This window comes from Vollenhovia emeryi, unplaced genomic scaffold (genome assembly GCF_000949405.1).
Source record: "Vollenhovia emeryi isolate VEMERY1.0 unplaced genomic scaffold, V.emery_V1.0 DF939144.1, whole genome shotgun sequence".
NCBI classification, from domain to species: Eukaryota; Metazoa; Arthropoda; class Insecta; order Hymenoptera; family Formicidae; genus Vollenhovia; species Vollenhovia emeryi.
Genome location: NW_011967222.1, coordinates 1,429,742 through 1,450,813, shown reverse-complemented (window position 1 = coordinate 1,450,813; position 21,072 = coordinate 1,429,742). Strand labels below are relative to the sequence as shown.

At 31.8% G+C, this 21,072-nt stretch overlaps 2 protein-coding genes across 2 annotated transcripts in view; both read left to right on the top strand.

Annotated features, from left to right (window-relative positions):
- Positions 1-9,343, top strand: part of LOC105566529 (decaprenyl-diphosphate synthase subunit 1) — a 53,750-nt gene extending 44,407 nt beyond the window's left edge. Inside the window, exons 5-8 of the mRNA XM_012020602.1 lie at positions 5,534-5,623; positions 5,975-6,106; positions 6,189-6,383; positions 6,558-9,343. Coding sequence (XP_011875992.1) covers positions 5,534-5,623; positions 5,975-6,106; positions 6,189-6,383; positions 6,558-6,779 — 639 coding nt within the window. The 3' untranslated portion in view covers positions 6,780-9,343. The remainder of the gene's footprint in view (positions 1-5,533; positions 5,624-5,974; positions 6,107-6,188; positions 6,384-6,557) is intronic.
- Positions 9,344-11,217: 1,874 nt separating this feature from the next.
- On the top strand, positions 11,218-20,325 carry LOC105566612 (aminopeptidase N-like). The gene is made up of 11 exons (XM_012020755.1): positions 11,218-11,639; positions 12,597-13,049; positions 14,357-14,549; positions 14,837-14,979; positions 16,636-16,759; positions 16,870-17,317; positions 18,147-18,418; positions 19,003-19,181; positions 19,353-19,682; positions 19,773-19,842; positions 20,072-20,325. Exons 1-11 carry the CDS (start codon positions 11,500-11,502, stop codon positions 20,207-20,209), a joined length of 2,490 nt encoding a protein of 829 aa, XP_011876145.1. The 5' UTR covers positions 11,218-11,499; the 3' UTR covers positions 20,210-20,325.
- The last annotated feature ends 747 nt before the right edge of the window (positions 20,326-21,072 follow it).

Genomic DNA, 21,072 nt, shown 5'->3' with positions numbered 1-21,072 from the left:
TAGTTAGAATATCTCCCAAGTGTATTTGTTATCTCTTATTACAGGAAAAACATGTTGCGTGAAGACTCGGTCGCATGGACAGTCAAATAGCGCATATACAGAGGCGATTTTAATTATTTCTCGGAAATAATTTTACGAAACGCAACTTTATCATATGCGTTTAAATTCCTAAAAAAAATAACCTTTTGTTCGGTGACAACAAAGTTTTAAAAATTTTTTAAATTTGTGTAGGTGGGGAGAGGTATGCTGCAAAATAAAAGAAATTTTTCGCCGTTTTGTAGTACGTTTAAAGCCATGTAATTTAAAAGAAAAAAGAACATTCTATCTCTTATAGTTTCGGAGATGTTCGCATCGAAAGAGAAAAACCGATTTTTTTCAAAGGGGTGTTTTACCCCCTAAAAGTGCGTTAGGGCACATATAAAAAAATACGCGTCTCTCATTTTTAGCTGAAAAACAACATATTCAAAGCTCATCCAAATAGGAGGGGGACACTTTGAAACGGTCCCTCGCGAGTTAGGTGTGAAATTCGAAAATGACGACTGCGAAATTACAATGTGTACGTCTAAAGTAAAGGAGTAACCGTGCGAGAGCTCTTCCGTCTGGCATTGTTGATTAAATCGAGGGTAATATTAAATATCACGGTAAAAATTGAAAATAATATCGGGGTAAGTGTATGGATAGTTGACACCTGCCAATTTTGTTTAAAAAATGAGGTGTGAAAACAAGATATATGTTTCAACTGCGCGCCACTTCAAAGGACAAATACTCTAGCGCGTAAGCTTCCCTCTATATCCTGTTTTCACAACTTATTTCTTTTAAACAAACGCGACAGGTATAAACTACCGCCCAGCGAAAAATGACTCGTCGATCGACAAATCATTTTTCACCGGGTTATACAGTGACAACTACTGGTACACTTACTATAGGTGTATTAATATGTTAAATAAGAGATAATTAAGAGAGTATTTCGTTTTCCATTTCTGATATAGTTTATAGCGTTTATATCGTTAATATTAGTAAGTGCGCGCAGATGCACGCCACTCAAACCGCTGCCTCGTTGAATCTTCATCTCGTGAAACCTTCCAGCGAATGTTCCGCAACAGCGGATAGTACTAAGACACGATCGCAAGCCGTTTCCCGGAGATAACATTAGCCGGAATTAATGAGTCTCCCTGGTGGACCACTGCTTTCAGCGCTGATTCATGTTTATTTAGCGGAACGTCGCCGCGTCGTGTAATTGCAAGAAAGTGTCGCCGGTACATACCAGCACCAGAGCGCGTACTATGCCCGGAGGGAAAACCTTACTAGACGTTCTTTCGGTCATCGCGGTTAATAAGTAAACCTACAAGTGGATACACTAACAAAAAATTTTTTTTAACTCTAAGTAAATAGATTTACTTAAAATTATTTTTTTACTGAAGTATATGTATATTTATTCTATTATATTTAAATAAAAATATCAAATTTCAAGTAAATCTCTGTATTATATTAAGTAAATTAATTTAAATTATTACATTTTCTACATTCAAATAAAGATTTCATGAGATATAGAATTAGCTATTTATTAAACGAAATAATTGTTTTTGTTAAATAAGAAATGCAATTTTCTTCGCTGTGAAAATTACATCTCAGTAAACATTTTATAGAATTAAAATAAAAATTTTTTAATTAAAAATTGTCTATGTTCTTTAATATTTAATAAACTTAAATTAAAGCAATGCACGTTTTAATTTGTTTATTATTTTTTAAATTTAAGCCTTTAATTTTAATCCTGCATAAACCGACCAAAAATAGAAAAAATTGAAACTTAAGTATGTTGTAGTTGTAAATTTTATCTATCAGTACGCGAAATTTCAGACTCGGTCGCCGATGAAATAATATTTAAAAAAATGTTCAAGTTATATTTTTTAACATTTCAGTAAACACTAAATAACAGATAAATGTAGTATAACACCCATGTTATACTACATTTATACTGTTAAGTATAAATTATAATATCGATATTATGTAACTATTACTTGGTGTTCACTGGGATAGGGGTTATGGGCCGATCGCTCGCAGAAGCACTATGAGGATTAATATTATTTTATAGAAAAAGTAGATCTTAACAAAAAATTAGATAAACCTAATAAATGTCACAACCCAGACAGCACACATGTCTAAAAGACATCTTTAAGACGTCATTAAGTTATCTTTTAGACATGTACGTCTAAAAGGTGTCTTAAAGATATCTTTATGGCCCCTTTTAGACATGTGTGCTGTCTGGGAAGAATTCAAATGTACTATTAAGTATATGCGGTCACTGACCTCTGCAACCAAATTACTTATTAGTGAAGTCAAAAGATACAATGTTTTCAGGAAATTTGACAGCTCTTTGAGACTTGACAATGTCGTATATTTTTAAATATGTTTTTAAATGTGCATATATAACCTAGCATATCAATGCATTTGACCAATAATGTATTAAGTGATTCTTTTGTATGAAAAGGGTCATATGAATTTATAAAAATCAAAGAGGCCCCACCAAAGCACCCATACTAACCGCTCCTTCGTGCAGAAGTCACCTTAAGTTAATAGGCTATTAGGAGCCACCTAATGAATAATTCTCTTGAGTAAAGGAATATTTTTTTTATCAGTGTACTTTAAAACTTTGCAGAAATATAGAACCATGAAAAACATATGACACATGTCTTTCTACTTTTGCTCATAAATGATTCACGGTGGTTACCACGTACCCCTCTTTCATCCTCCTATCAATGCCTACTTTTTCTACAGCTTTCCTCAAATAATCCAAAACTCAAAAATGTGATATTTTGATTTATTATTTTCAAAACGGGACTATAAATTGGAAGTATACCGAGAAAATTTTTATTACTTTGCATTAAATTTTGTTTCTTGTGCTTTTATGTCACACTTATTGACATAAAGGGGTGAAATTTGTGGAATACGTGGTAACCACCGTGAATCACTTATGGGCAAAAATGTAAAGACACGGAACAAATGTATTTCATAGTCTACATTTCTGTCAAGTTTGAAAAATCAGAATGTACCCACGTGAATAGGTTTGTTTGCAAGATGCATGAAAATAAAGCGGCACATCACCGATATGCCGGATGTGAAACTCGAAATTACGAGGCGTTCGTTGAGTTTCACTCATCGACTTATTGTTAGCTCATTGTCACACGAAACGATCTTCCGTCAATCACTCTAGCCAAACGAAACATTGTCCAAGATGACGGAAGCTTTTTACACCTCCTCGTATCCGCTCAGAAAAGATTTCTGATAACGAGACGAAAAACATTCTTGACGTATTCAAGCTTATCAACCTCGTGTAATACAAAAATAAAACAATATTAAGATTAAATCAGTAATTTCTATTATCTTCTCTTGAATTAAATAAGAATGACTTACTAGTGAGATACGAGTAAGGATAACGTGTATAAGATTATATATTCTTGCGTTTAGGACGAATCATTTCGCGATATGTCATAACGGCACGCATCAACATTATTTTAGTCTAGATTAAGAATTTTCCATTTAAGATTAAAAATATTCCTTTCTCAATAATAAATACGACTGTCACTATATCGATTCTATTTTATGATAGATCGAAGTGTAATAGCATTATCCGGAAATCTTTTCTGTGGATGTACAAACTTTTTCTTTATATTTTTTAATCTATAAGTTTTACTAAACCGCATAGGTAGATAGCCAAGCCTTCGAGTAAAAAAGTTAACAATGTATGATAAAAGATATATAAAACAATTAGATTAATTACGAAAATTAATTTTAAAAAATTACATCTATACTCAGCTATCGGAAATTACTTTCCGCGAGTATTTATCGTAAAAATTATAGTCTTATTACACGATCACAGCTTCGTAAGTTTAAAATAGAGTGCGGAAATGTTTCGAGAATTTCACGGAGATAAGTTGAAGTTGGACAAAAAAGAAATAGAAAGCGCGACAATGTATCTTGGTTTTAGAATTCGATGTGTGAGGAAATTTAGAAATCACCGCGCGTCACCGTAAGCCGCGGTCATTAAGCACCGTCGAGATGTTGCGGTCTCGGTGCGTCGTTACGAGCGATGTGTTCATCAACGACATGAACGGATTCACTGACCGCAGAGTGATAGTCCGAAACTGAATGCGTGGTGTATCTAATGAAATTTACATTCGGCATTGTGTATCCAATCTTTCGTGACGTTCAATTTCTCTAACGTTATATCTACTCGAATTTCGATCGCTTTCCATCGGCGTATTACACGCGTCTGAATGCTTTTTCAGGTTTGATAAGTAAAATAAGATAAAATATATAAATTTACCCCCCTTCGATAATATCGATTAAAAAATTAACAAATAACAAATGGACAATGGGAGTATAACGCGGCTATTGTTGTATGAGTCAACATATCAATTATTATATAATTACAATACAATTAAGAACAATTAATGGTAATAATTAGTAGAAGTTTCGACTCTAATTTGAATCATGTTCAGCTCGATAAATATTCCTTCTCATGATTTTAGTTAGGTCAAACAGTGAGAACTTTTAAGGTCTGTGGTCAAAAAGCAGTAAAGAAACTGACGCAAATCTTTTGACCAAGCGATCATAAAATGAGATACATTGTTTTAATGAACAAGTAAAAGATTTCGATACGCCTGTAATACAGCATAAATAAATATTTCCATTTTCTCGGGCGTCGGGCGAAATTTTATGCCTAATAATAATAATTATTGTGGATTTTATACATCTCTACTTTTAACCTTTTGAGCTACGCGTCGATTACTATTCGCAGTCTTAAAACGCAGAAGAATTTGTTGTTGTACTAATGTAACGGCGTAAGAGATAAAGTTCTCTTACAGTTGAAATATATTAAAAAGGGACTAAATGCAACATTGAACACGCGAATCCAAGTCGCGCAACGCCTTCCCTTGAAGTTATTTGGTGTCGATTTGAAGAATGTCCACAGTGAAAGGAAACCCAGATTATAATCACCGAGAACCACATCGACTTTGTTCACGACGTGCTAACGTAATGAACAAGCGCGCGAAGCGGTTTCGTTGAATCGAAATTTTGCGTCGCTCTTCGTGCCTTTGCACATCATAAAGCGTGATTTATTATATCTTTGTAGAATCGAAGACATTGTAGTAATTATATAGTAAAAATAAATTGAACGTGCTTCTTTCGTAACTTATCAAATTAACGTAACCCAGAAATGTTACATAATCTTGACACTCAAAAATATTTCGCGAACGAAAAACGCGACCCTGAAATTAAAAATAAAATTTAACACGCAGATTACCTTTTGATTGCGATTACGCTTGGTATATTTGAGATAAAAATCGGCAGCACGGCTGGATTAAGACTGTTCCTCATCGTATTCTATTGTATAATTTTATTACACGAAACAACGAAATTGGACATGACAACAATCAAACAGAACACAACTGTGACGCCAATTTCTATTTTTATTCGTTAAGACGAGAAAAGCTAGTCGTCTTATCTCTCAAAGTAATTGCTTTGTTTTTAGGTGGCTATGGCAGGAAATTACATCTTATCGGTCGCCTGCATGATGCTCTCCAGAGTCCAGAACGATGACGTGACTATTACCATCAGTCAGGTAAATTATTTGGTTGCACTTTTAACTCGATGTTTCAAATCTATTATAGGAGTTTTGGTGATACAATTATCAATATGTACTCGATGTTTAGCGAGAGTTTAACACCTTCAACTGTCTCGCGCTGTAATTATTACAATGTCATTTAATCTCGACAAATAAAAACGTTCACGCGAATCAAGCACATACATCTACACAAAAAATTTAATATTTAATTATTTTATGCAAAAGTTAATTGCCAAAATATTTAAGAGAATCTAAAAATCTAAGAGAATCAAATTAAGATAATATAAAGAAGATAATTGGACCATAACAGCACGTAAACCGAACACTTAAAGTCACGGCACTTTGTAGATTATCTCTGACTTGGTGCAAGGCGAGTTCATGCAGCTTGGTTCCAAAGAAACGGAAAACGAAAGGTTCGCGCACTATCTCACGAAGACGTATCGAAAAACAGCGAGCTTAATTGCCAATTGCGTTAAAGCGGTAAGTTTATATTAACATTCGCGTGTACAAAGTCTATTTGTCTCTCCCAGGCCTGTAAATGATTATTAATTATTTAACTTAGGCCGCCATTCTTTCCGATGTCGACGATCACACGATAGAGATGGCCTTCCAATACGGCAGGAATGTCGGCTTGGCTTTCCAGTTGGTGGACGATCTTTTGGACTTTGTGGCTTCTTCAACAGCTATGGGCAAGCCCACTGCCGCTGACCTCAGACTCGGACTAGCTACAGCCCCGGTGCTCTTTGCTTGCGAACGAGTTAGTACACAAAGCATTCGCTGAATCGATACAGCCGAAACAATTTTCGATTAGTTGTATTACGATGTACTGCTGGACACATCGTACGTGTCCGGTATACTTGTCGATAACCCCCCCCCCCCCCTTTTTTTATAGACAAGCTCCTAATCAGTATTGTTACTTCGGCTGTTGCAGTATCCGGAACTGAATGCGATGATTATGCGCCGTTTCCAAGAGCCCGGAGACGTTGAAAAAGCTTTCGAATTGGTGCACAAATCCAATGGTCTCGAACAGACCAGATTCTTGGCGAAGAAGCACTGCGCGGAAGCAACCAAGATCGCGCAGTCTTTCGCTAAGAGCCCTTATCAGAGGGCACTGATGATTATGACGGATCTGGTCATCAACCGCATGAAATAGCATCGCGAAGAACGCAGGTTTAGGCGGGAGATCAATTTTATAAATATTTATATGTTATACTGGACGATAACAGCTAGTATAATCCTCTCAAGTTTTATCAATCGAATGCAGGGGTGGTATCGAAGAAAGTTTTTCATGTTCAATGTTACACCATTAGCCGGAATTGTATATTGTTATAAATAATTTATATATTTGAGAATTTTTATAAAACCTAATGAAATAAGGAGAATGATTTCATCTTTATAATTCGCGATAGTGTAACATTGATACTTGATTGATAACATTAGTGCATAGCGTAATTACGTATCGTCGCATCGCCGACTCTGAGTTTATACCTCATCCGGAAAAAAAATAAAGGAGGCATCCCGAGCCCCGTAACGTATTCGCTAAAGTGCTTCTGCCTTTTTCAGAGGACTTCATCAATATATCGAAGAATATATTGAGTTTTAGTTGCCTGGAAACATGCAGAAATTGCACTTAGTAACAAAAGTGCCTAGGCATTACGTTTACTTGGCCTGTATGTGAGGAAAACATCACATATTACCTGATTTTATAAATCGTTAGCCGATCATGTAAATAAAGTAATCTAGTAATTAGTGCAATGCATTAGCATCGATAATCATTTCTGTTATATCTCTTTTATGCATGCATCTTTCATTATGCGTCATGATACAATTATATTGTTGTCGGTTTTCAAAATAAAAATAATGCATAATGCCAAATCGCTCTATCTTAACGATATATCTATTACTTAAATGTACTTGCTGTATCTAATGATAATTATTGTATCGCGACACGCCAGAAAAATTGCTTGCATCAAAGGAGTTTTAATGAGAATTTACGTTAGCATGGCAAAAACAAACTAAAAATTGAAAAAATACATATATATATAATGACAGACGTACAGAATTAACGCTACAATAGGATATTCTTCGGTCTTTGTCATGGCCGATTGAATACAATGGAATACATATTTTTGATAAACTGAAATAATTCTTATCGCAGTAAACTCGTAAAAGTAAATAGTAAGATATGCCAATATTAATTTTATCGATAGCCCAATTTAAAGTTTTACTAAAAGCGGCTAAAAGGAATATTTGCCAAAGAAGTAACAAGTTGGTTTTTCTTTTCTTTTTCAACCAACAAGATTAGCAAAAGTTAACTTTGGTTTGTCATATAATTGATGAGAATTATCTGCTTCTTTAAGTTTTAGAATGCGAATATCATTGAAATTTACACAATGCGGAGAAAAATAAAAGTATCTTTTATTACTTAGAAATTGTCCAGTAAGAATAGAACCACTTTTGCCACATTTTGCTTAATAGGTGAACTGCTCAAAATACCAATATTACTGGATATGTAAGTTTAATTGTCTAGTGTACAATAATTTATATTTATGAGAATGTATATAATTGTTTAAAATGTTATACAATACAATAGAACATTAACTAAAACATGTAATTATGATCAAATGTAGACTTATGATAGAATAAGTATACGCTGCAAAGAAAGAGACGTGCAACCGGGACTACCGATCTCCTCCATACGGTTTTGCAATATTTATTTAAATCTTGTGAGAAATGCATAAAAGTTTATTCCAAGATACGTTTGTATTCAAAGAGGCACGAGAAAGTCTCCTAACGAGACATAAACTATGTGATAAACCATAAATGAATACAAAAATGAATTTAATACGCGTGTAATTCCATATAAATAGAATTTTAGTTTGATCTTCTAATTGTTAAACATATATTTATCCGCTTAATCTCTTACATGTTCAAAAGTTGAGCAACATTCATCGATACATTTGTGTATTCTAATACAATTAGAAAATACAATTAGTTTAAAGTTTCGTTTCATATACTGTAAAACATTCTGCAAGACTACAGAAAATCCAAAGAAAGCAGATCCGACAGATTTGAATTCGATAGAATTGATTTTTGAAAACGCGCATCTACCAAGTTTTTTAAACGTTCTTATTGTCTTGATATCCATACACTTTGAGGGGGTGAAAAAAGTAATAATATCAGTTTAAATTAAAAAAAGCAGTCATTTATGTATTAGCGCTAATTTATACATCTGATTAAAATGCATATAATCTGGACTGTTTTTCAAATAAGTGCCTCATATATATCAATTGTTGCTGATTGTATAACAAAATATTATGAATATTAACAAAATATTTTAATGATATTCTAAACATTTGTTATTCCGTTTTACTTTTATTTTTTGGAACCTATGTTATATTTGTGAGTCAATAAATTTGTTTGTAGATTTTAATTTTTATAGGGACTTGATCGAATGACGAAGAATAGCCTGATTTTAGATTCGGTATTGAAAAATAACTTACTATTAAGACTTTTAGATTTTCAAATATGTGTTCATAGCAGGAATATGGTACAATATTTTCACACTGTAATTGTTATAACGTTGGTTGATTAACTACTTTATTGTAAAACCTTAATATAAGTTCAATTATTGTGTTGGGGATCATTAAATTCGAGTATGTAAGTTTTTTTAAATATAAACATGTGAAATTAAAATACATATATCTTTTTAAACATGCATACAGGTTGTTTTAACATTTCACATATTTTCCCGTTTCATAAATATTCAACGATCATTATATTTGTTATGAGACAAAAATTCTAAAGTCACGTCGTCTTTCACCTCCGGCTGTCTGGTTAGGTATCTTATTTACAGGTATTGTAACTATGTTGACTTGTCAGTGACACTAAGAGACGTACTTATTATGATGTTATAGCCTCAGTTCTCGAAGATAGCTTAGAACGATCGGATCATTTCCTTTTCACTGTCGTATCTTCTAGAGCTACGTCGCGGTAATGCATCAACTATAGCTAATTGTTACAAAAACCTGTATTCTACTTACACAACTTCAATATATAGATTTCGTCGTCAGACGGTAAGTTATATTTTTACTTAAAGATGCAACAAAAGCTCAGCGTAGAATAGTTTGAACCATCCGAAAGAAGAAATTCGAAATATATATTTCTGTTTTCTGTGTTAACGTAGAAAAGATTATATTTTCAAAATTAGAGAGAGAGAGAGAGAGAGAGAGAGAGAGAGAGAAAGAGTTAGTTCAGTAATTCCTTTCTTTTAATAAATACATTAAGATATAGTATATTGCTATTGTTGCTAATATTTCTATTACTGTTATTACGTTGTCTACGTTATAAAAATGAGTTGAAATTTATACATGTATCACTTAAAATCTCGAACTCGAAGATTTCAGTTTCACGAGAAGTTGCTGACTGTTCGAAATTACATTTAACGTATTGATACTGATACTGAAAAAATGTTAGAAACCCTTTATAACACTTTTTGATTTTATTTTACATTTTTTAAGCTCCGAAAGTCTTTTATAATACGTTGAATATACGATGAGTACATGAACAATGAATAAAAGCTAATTTCTATTATTAAAGAAGTTCATATAAAATTTGTGAAAAAATATACAATTCACGTTACGCATAGTATGGAAAATATGAATCGTACGTACACTAGGTATTACTGACGCCTTTGCATCTGAATTTGTGCTCATATTTATACCTTTTGCATATTACATACATGAAAAATGTATATGTATCCTATATATGTCTAAATTCATATACGAAGGCATCAGTGATGCCCTGATATGTACGTACATGCAATCATACATTGGTATTCGACTCGTGTTGAGATCGATATTCTCATATCAATTAGATTCACGTATGTAAAACGATAGCAAATTTAAATAAAGTTCGTTTAAAACTGTGTTCGTTTGTTGTTGGGTCGCATGACTAGCTAGAACAAATGTCGGACAAATCTCAAAGGTAGCGAGTTAATAAACATTTCGCTGTTCTGTTACGTTATTCTTATCTTCTGGAAATCAAATTGCACAGAATTATTTGGATTTAAAATCTTTTCTCGACAAATCTATTAAATATGAACAATAATGTTAGAAAATGTATCATTTGTTGCATAAATTTATAATTTATTTCTTTAATCAGACAACATTAAAAATTTAATATATGAATAAATGATTATACACAATAAACCAGAAAGATATTGGAATTTTATATTTCATTTTTGCTATCTGAGCCGGAATAATTGAATCTTTCGGCTCAGATTGGAAATCTATTAAATATGCAATAGTGTAATAAAATATTGTTAAACTATTAGCATAATAATATTAACAAAATGTGTGTCTCTGTGAGATAATAAATTAACAACAAATGTCTCCTAATGAAAATTAATAATATACTTTTTGTATTCCTTCCCCCCCCTCCACACACACACGAACACATTACATACTAAATTTATATACATATATAACAGATAAAATGCTTTGCGTTAACTAAATATCTTCCATTCGGCAAAAAAATGTTTTCTACAGGTACCTTCAACGAAAATTAACATGAAATCCTATGTAATATTATTATTACATAGCAGCCTACTATTTCTTAGTACGGCAGCTTCACCTGACGAAACAACCGCACATAGTACAAGTTTACCGGAAAATGTAATACCAACGCATTATAAAATCTATTTGAAACTACATGAAAGCGAGACGAATACTTCTCTCAGCACCTGCGAAGTCCACCTGACGATCTTATCTCTAGTGCGAGAAATTGCTTTCCACGCAAAGAACCTGCTTATACAGAGAATATATTTAAAAAACAAGGAGTGGGAAACAATTTCGTCGGTATCAGAGTGGCCCATGCCTGCCACTGACATATATCGCGTATCTTTTGGGCGGGATTTACTTGGTAATTATACCCTGCATGTGGTATTTGACTATCCAAAAAATAGTAGCGCCTTTTTCAAAACAACATACATAACCGGAGAGAAGGATAAACAGTGAGTAAAGATGCTACAAGCATATGCGTTGGAAATACTTTTAATTACTAGTAATAAGGCAATGAGAGTAGTCACCAGATAGTGGATGAGAAAAATGATATGCCATATTGTATCTATATTAACTAATAAATAGCATAGGTGTACGCAAAATGGTAAACGTTTTGGTCAACAAATGTGTGACCGTCATCGGTAACAAGTCCTGTTCAACATTTTATGTACACCTTTGCTACTTATTTCTGATACAGATATTATATTACAGATTAATACAGATATAATAATTACAGATATAATACAATATATGTAGAATTTTTCTCACCCACTATCTGATGACGGATTCCATTGTCTCATTATTCTTATTTATATTTTTTCTTTGGAGCCTATTTATCTTTATGTTACTAGTCTCTGAAAACAATTTATGACGCTACTATCGTCAAGAGATACGAATCATAGATTTTGTGCATAATAAAATATCAATAAAATATTATGGTTTCAGTGAAATTTAGGGCGTTTCAGTGAAAATTAGAATTTTTTTTACTTTTAAAGATAATTACGCAATAACGTTAATATATCTGATATAAAATATAAAATAATTTGTTTCTCCTATCTTTGCATATCTCTTATATCTGTCTTATTTTAGTCTTGCTAACTCCATGCCTTTCAAACATTTTTTTTTGCTGTTTTAATTAAAGTTAAATAAAAATTTTTAAATTAATTAAGTGTATACTGCATTTGAATAATATATGCTGCACTACAAATATCACTAGTTATTATATTTACGAAAACTACGTGTGTAGAAAAATAATGTAGAATAATAATGTACGGTAATAAAACAAAGCTGGAATTGTTTATGAAATAGCGTTCACAAAGACTGATCTGCGTATTCCATGACTTAACTTTTGATATTTATAAAAATTGAATATTTATAGTTATCTAAAATACACTGTTAATATATGACAGGTGGATAACCGCGATAGATGTGTGGCCAATGAAAGCTCGAGAATTGTTTCCTTGTTGGGACGAACCGACATTTGTGGCCACTTTCGATTTTGCTATAGACCATCATATAAATTATACCCTTTATGCAAATACGGCGAGGGACAGTCACGATGATCCAACTAAGGACATTAAAAGGATATCTTTACGAAGAACTCCTCCAATCCCTACGTATCAAATCTCAATAATACTGCTTCCGAGGACTAAATTCTCGTCTGGTCCGGTTGATAATATTTACTTTGCATACAGAAACGACTTGACAGACAGGTACCACGTAGCCTATGCACAAGGTGTTTTATTAAAGTTCTACGAATATTTTGAAACTCGAGATTTGAGCTGTGAGAAGGACCCATATCATGTCATAATCCCTCATTTCCCACGTAATTACGCTACAAATTTAGGGATCATTGTGCACAGGTAATAATAACTATAGAAAGAAATATTTAAATTAGATAAAGGATCAATTAACCAAAGACTCTCGATATTAAATTCAACGAGTAACAAGGAAAGAGAAATATTAATTTAATTTTCATTTAATTGTTAATTAAGCATAACAATAACATAACGCCAACTTACACATAAATAACTGCATTTGACTAATTAAAGCCTTCCCCCTTGTTATACGTTGAAATATTTATATATTTAAAGTGTTTCAAGTTAAAATTAAAGATTTAGAAATACATATTTTCTCATATTTAATTATTATCTCACATACGTTTTGCTATATGTACGCCGTGCATATATCACATTTCCAAATGTTTATATGACGACAAAAATGTAGTTTTTATACTATATCTCATATAGTGATAAGGCATTTGCAAAAGAAAGACCGAAAATTTTATTATTTTGTTTCGAGTATACATATGTGAATGCTAAAGGCTGGTCTACAATACATGGAGTAAGCTGGAGTAAGGAGTAGGAGTAAGGAAATAAATCCATTTTATTTCTCACTCCTACTTCAGCTCTTAGGCTTACTCTCGGTGAATCAAAATGCCATCAATCAGTGTTACAATTATTTTAACAATCATGCCCGTATTTCAGCTTCCTTACACCAAAAGCTAGAAGTTAGGGCTCTCCCTTACTCCTTACTCCACGCTTACTCCACGTATTGTAGACCACGCATAAAAACATGTAATTTATTTTTTATTGTACGATTGAAATAGAAATATTATAAGATTTTTAATTTAGCGTATAAAAAACTAATGTTGTACATTTAAAACTTAATATAATAAATTGTAATATGTTTGACACATTAACTTATTATTTTACGAAAATGCAACTTTCTCCCTTTATAAATAATGTATTTAGAAATTATTGGTGATAATAATGTAAGACTACCCATTTATATGCCATTTAGAAATGAATTACAATTAAAAGAAATTACATGATTTACTTGAGATTTTTATTTTATGACTAATATGGCGTATTTTTTTAGCCAATTGACATTTTTTTCTAACTCTTTTAAACACAAATAAAAAATTATATTAAAAATAATATTTCTCACATTTTATGTTAATATCTCAGATTAAATTATAGGAACGTACAAAGTTCGTGTTTATTTTCTTATTTTCGCCTTACGAAAGTCGATATGTAAAACTATCATTTAGTCGAATCATACGTAATAAACTGTAACTATAATTTAAATGTAACTAAAATTTAAAACAATTAAACAGAACGAATAACAAAAATGTAACATAATCACATTATTACGCAATATTTTTCAGTGAACAATCTTTTATATTCAGTAAAGTTGATCCAGAACAGTTCATACGTAGACCAACATATGCCCGTTACTTAGGACATACAGTAGCATATCAATGCTTTATTAACCATATCGGTGAAAATCCGTGGTCTTACCAATGGTTGAATCATGCTTTTTCAACGTTGCTCGTATTGGACGCTATCGATAAGGTTTCTTTCATTTAACGTTATTTTGCCAAATAATATATTTAATAACATATACATTTAAATTGATAGAGTAAAGACCTGCAGACACTCTTTTCAAGTAGTTCATGTATGTATATTAACTAATCTGAATTAACTATATTACACACGTTTTACAGAAATTTGATTATACATACAAACATAAGAAACAATGAAATTATTAACAATAATAATTCAATGCCGTAGTAAATGATACGTGCTGGTAATGTGACTGTCACGATTAAATATTCACAAATTACATTAGCAATTTTCATGTTTAGAATCACCCAGAATACTATATAAAGGATTTGTTTGTCGTTGAAGTTGTTCAAGAATCTCTACGTCTCGATGATCAATCCATTCTAAGACCTCTAGTAGAGAACATAAGCAGTCCTTTCGACTCTAATTCTTTCTATTATAGCCGGTATGTCAAAGGTAAGTTACTAATTATAAGTATAATTAAATAAAATTATCCAAGTTAAATGTCACAAGAAAATTAATTACAAATATTTATCTTTATTTATAAATTAATTAAATAAATTTTATAACAAAGTAAAAAAGGAAAAATAATTCGAGAAATTAAATATATTATCTTTTTCCAAGATTAATTACTTTCATAAATATGTATATGAATTACAATAAATACTTGCTACAAACATATTATAATCTCACTTTATGAATTTTCGTAGGACCTGCCATATTGCGTATGTTACAACAAATAATGACGCCTAGGGGGTTTCGAGAAGCTACGTTTTTTTATTCAACCTTTGAGTAAGTACACATTATAATACCATCTAATTTCTAAAATACCATAAAGTATAATGAATTTAACAATTAGAAATTTTATAAAATATTTATTTTATTTCATCTTTTATTATTTTTCTTTATTTAATAATCTTTCAAATTTTGTGTAAAGTTTTTTTCTCCGAATCAAGACGCTTTTTTCTGCATTTATGCAAAGCATACATATATTAATTATCTAAAATTTATTAAAAATTTATTAAAAATGATACAAACCTAAAGAAAAAGATAGCAAGAGAAGGGAAAGAAAAGATAAAGGTTCAAAAATAAAAATTTTTTAATGAAATAGAATTTTAACGTAGGATACACACCCACACGCGTACGCTTACGTGTGCAGTGTGCATGGGTCGTAAAAAAATGTATGAATAACTATTTGTATGTATATTACCATATACATATACAAGATGATTCAGAACCTTTGCAGGTTCTGAGAAACTATTAATCTCGCAGAGAGAATCATTTTCTATGTAGCAATTTTCTATGGACCTATGATCTCTGAAACGCGGCGTTTAAGAACTACACTATCGCGCAGACAAGTTTCAGGTGACACTTTTTACAATTCTGAAATGCTACTATTCATTATTGTTTCACGTGTACTTGCAAATAGTTTACAAAAGATGTTCAAATCAAAGTGTTTACCTTGAGCCCTGATTGCATTCGTGACACCGTCATAGCACTGATTGTTGGACATTGATGATTGAACATTTGAGATCTGTGTCGAATTTGATCAAGAGCAGCACAAATCAGTTCTTCTCTAGTGTTAACTGGGATGGCAAACACAACGGATCATGGTGTTCGCTTGATTGAACATTATAAACACAAATACAAACAGATTCAAAGTGTACTGACTCATGTGCCTCTTAAATGTTTGATAGTCCGACAATCAAATATTAAAGCTCGAACACACGATAAAAACTTGAGCAGTAAAACTTGAGACTTAAGGGAAACGACCATTCAAGAACGTAAGCAGCCATTTTGAAACTTAAGTAAAATTACTAAAAATGCCGATTGATTGAAATTCTAAAATCTTACTGCTTAAGTTTTTTCGTGTGTTTCCAGCTTTACGACGGTGTCACGAATGTAATTAGGTTCAGGGGAAGACACTTTTGTGGTAATATTGAAGAGATTCTTCCTCACCATTTTCATTGAAACTAAAATGATGAGGAGGACTCTCTCGTGCAGTCTCACAAAACTTCTTTTGTAAACTGCCTGCAAGTACTTGAAACAAAAAATTAATAAGAACATCTCATAACTGTAATAAATGTCATCTAACAATAAGACCCGTCTGCACGAAGTTCCTAAACGACGAGTCAGAGAACATGGGCTACTTCACAGAAAATAATCCTCTCTGCGAGAATTTATTGTTCCTCAGATTTGGTTGCATAGGTTCTGTGCTACCCAGTGTGTATATAAATAAATATAATTTATCATTAAAATACAAATTTTTATATTCATGTCAAAGTCTGTGTAATAATTTTAAATTACCTAATGCAATTTATTGAAATGAATTATTGAAATGTATTTATTGAATTTATTTATATTACTATTGTCAACATTTTACAGAATCAGGCCACACAATGTGTTTAACACGTCAAATATAGAAACATTCTGGTCCGTTATACGAAGAGCTCATGACATATTCTCATACTATGATCTAGATGTCGGACAAATAAGATATCTAATGGAGCGTTACCTAGTGCAAGAGCGCTATCCTGTGATAACTGTTACGCAAAATGAAACTGTCATAACAGCAGTAGTAAACGATACAAATACACCTAAGAAGGCATGGCTGATACCTTACACCTTCACCACGGAAACTACTCCTGATGCTTTTAACTTATCGAAGTCAAGTGCGACAATGAAGATTCTTACGACGGGTACTAAGCGAACATATTCTAGAGAGAAAATTAAATCGATTATATTCAATTTACAACAAACAGGTAAGTACCAAATTTTCTTTTACTAAATAGATAACGATTATATGAAAAGTTTCCAATTATTTTACCACATGTATTTAAATTAAATTAATACAAAATTTATTGCCGGTAATTTAATTAGAAACTAAAATTTAAAATGTAGAATACATAGAAACGTTGCAGGGCTTCAAAGGATCTACTTACTGACGCTACGAATTTGACCTTAGGATGATCTTGAAAAGACCAGTCAAGGTCAACATAAAAACCTGAAATGGAAACCCCCCTTATTTTATTGCACATTCTTGTGACTGATCTCGAGAGCTTTCTAAACACTATAATAAAGTATTTTTTGTTAGGTACACCTCGAGTTATGAGACTTGAAATTTACAGTACCGCCGGCACTAGCATTACCCAAGATGTACTGGAGGTTGCCCGGTCAATTTTACACTTCTTTTGTAGTTACACATGCATACAATACAAAAGAGATGTAAATTCGACCGTGATTTTTTCTAAATAAACTAACTTCAATTCTATTATTATATAAATTTTAATTGAACGGGCAACCTCCACGCAGTACATCTTGGGTTAGTAAATAGATCCTTGGAAAGCCTACAACTTTTGTCTGAAACGTTTTTTTTGTAAAACATCACGTTTCCTAATTAATTTAGGGTCTCGATCTTTTTGTTACACCCTGTATATCTGTAGCTTTATTTATAGTATGTAAATTTATTTATAGTTTATTTCTGTGCAATTCTAATGTATTAATTGTAAAGGATAGCGAAGGTACAGATATTAAAAAAATATTTTTCAAAAAATTGATGCAAAAATCGATTCAAAATCGAAAATATACAATAATTGTTTGTTTATATAACAGGGTATTATCGCGTCAATTACAAAGATGGGCCTCTGAAAAATATCGCATATCTAACCTTTGAAGAATATGGTGGAATACATGTTATTAACCGTGCTCAAATTATGGATGACGCATTTTACTTTTTGATGAAAGGCGAAATCAAAGTGGATACATTTACGAGACTCACGAGACGCCTATTGTTAGAGAGAAATTATACAGCATGGTATCCTATGTTCAAAGCTTTTGAATATATGTCCTCTTTCTTTCCCTTTAAAGAGAGTTCTTATATCAAGGTAGATAATAATAAGTTGTACATGAATTATTTTTTTAGTATTTTTAAAAAAATAAACCGTGAAAAGTAAACATTTATTTAGCTTAAAAGTTTAAAGATTAAGATCTTATATGTGTCTGTTAGATTTTGACATCAAACATTACTGCTACTTTACTCATGATTTGATTGAGTATTTATTATGAGTTGATTTTGTATACATGTGTTATCATGTCAAACTTTAGAATAATGTAAAACTTTGAAACAAGAGTAAAACTTACATTTATTTCTTTGAAATATTTGTTAAATGTGTGATTTAATATTTTTCATATATTCTACACAAAATTTGAAGGAAAATTTTAGAAAAAAATTATATTTTTGTATAAGCAGCCTTAATAATAAATTAGATTAGATGGTATATATAAAAATTAATTAATTAAAATTAATTTAAAAACTATAGAAATGTTTTGCATAGACTCGGGACTGTTGTATTCTTTTAATACGCAACAATACGTTTACACAATGCTTTATTTCTTTATTAATATAATATAATAAAGAAACTGTGTAACCTTTGTATTTTCCTTAACAATTGCGTTAATACATTTGTAGCGAAAAATGATAAGAATACTGGATCCACTTCATCAGGAAATGGCATATGAATACGGAAGTGATACGCTGAGTATTAATAGTAGTTTACAGCAGGAGGCTGCACGATGGGCATGTGCCTTCGGTTCTTTTGAATGCAGAAATGCTTACTTTAAATTAATTTCACATATGATGGATAAAAGGTAAAAATATTCTTCTTATTTTTCAACTTTTAATAATAGAAGTAGCTTTCATACTTGTGGCTCATATTTATGCAACGTTTAATGAATTTTTTTATCAAGAGACAAGAATGCAAATACAATTTTCGTAACTAATTTATATTTACAACTAATAAATTCTTTGTAACACCACAGACCTATTATGACTTGGTGGAAGGACTGGACATACTGTAATGGTTTAAGATATGTTCAAATGTTAGCAGAATATACTACTTGGGAAGAATTATTTGATAAATGTTTATTAAAGGAAGAACACATTGATTATGTACTTTTAAAGTCTCTGGCTTGCCCTGCAGATACCGCTGTTATAAAGAAATATTTACAGTTAATAATAAACGAAGATTATGATGAAAAATTAGGAGAATATGGCCGACTTTTCGTTTTTCATACAATCGTTGAGAAACATGCGAAAAATAATGAGATACTTAGTTATATATTAGAACATTTTGTAAATGTAAAACCCAGGTACAAATATCTTTTCTAAAGGTGTACTATTTATATTCATTAAAACTTCTTATACTTATATTAATCATAAATCTTTTGGTTTTTTTACAGATTAATGAAATCAATTCCAGCAATAATACATCTCTTTAATCACGTGTACACCAAGGAGGCATTACAAAAGGTAAATTATAGAAACCGAATTATAATACATACTAGTAAACAATAATTATTAAGTTTATTCACTTATGGATATATCGTATGCTATACGTTACACACATGTCCTAATTGTGCTGATAATATGACATTATAAAGGACAATGTTGTGTGACATTATTATAACTTGACGAGTTATTTGTTATTAATAATGGATATATGTACATGCATTTAATTAATCCAACAATTTCATTTCAGATATATGACTACGTAGAAGACAAATGGATGAATTTTATAATTCCCCTAGGTCCGGACGCTTATAAAAGAAAAAAAGAACTACGCGAATCTCAAATAGACAGCCTGCTACGTCACTTCCAGGTTCTTCAACAAACATAATGTATCAAGCGTAATACAATGTTTGTGAATCGATGTTAATTATAAATGTATTAGATTAAGGTCATGATATATTAATATTGTGTTTATGCGTATATAGTTTCATTACAAATAAATACTAATATATTTTAATATGTACTTAGATCAACTTTATAATAAAGAATATTGATAAGAGTACCTTTAAGAAATTATGTTTAAATTCTTTATATTATTATATAGATATAAATTTACAATGAAATATTTACGTAAATAATTAAGATTGAAAAGAGATTGGTTGATAATATCAAGAGACACGGTACCCAATAAACACAAATCGACTGATCTCTTTCGCAAGGCTGGTTTGCTTGCGTGCACCATTGCTGGCTAGTGAGAGCCAATCAAGATTCCCCACGTGATAGATGAATTAAAATTGCATCCTGATTGGCTCTCACCAGCTAGGAAAGTACACGCAAGCAAACCAGCAAGCAAAAAAGTATCATGAACCGTTGGCTTTAGATTTCAATTAAAATGCTATCCGATAATATACAGGGTGTCAGATTCGATATGGACAATCCCAAAGATTATAGTAGATTGGGTTAAACTGAGAAGAAAAGTTATATAAAATTTTACAAAATCGTAATTATTATCGGCCGAATTCAGAAAAACGTCTGAGCCAATAAGTGCACGGAGGAGCGGAAGGCCGGACTCGGCAGCATGCAAAATGGTGTGTTTGTTGACATTTCTCAAAAAACGATAGCGAACGCGTTCGCCCGCTCACCGCTCCCCGCTCCCCGCTCGCCACCGTCTCTCATCGATCGATGCGTGACTCCACCTCTCGCTATCGATTTTTCAGAGATGTCAACAAACACACCATTTTGCATGCTGCC

Bases quoted from the DNA above. Each gene is read 5' to 3' on its own strand.
- LOC105566612 (XM_012020755.1), top strand. From the start codon at position 11,500: ATGCCTGCCACTGACATATATCGCGTATCTTTTGGGCGGGATTTACTT. The intron at 11,640-12,596 runs GTGAGTAAAGAT...AATATATGACAG, and splicing joins ACCGGAGAGAAGGATAAACA to GTGGATAACCGCGATAGATG. The intron at 18,419-19,002 runs GTAGATAATAAT...ATACATTTGTAG, and splicing joins AAGAGAGTTCTTATATCAAG to CGAAAAATGATAAGAATACT.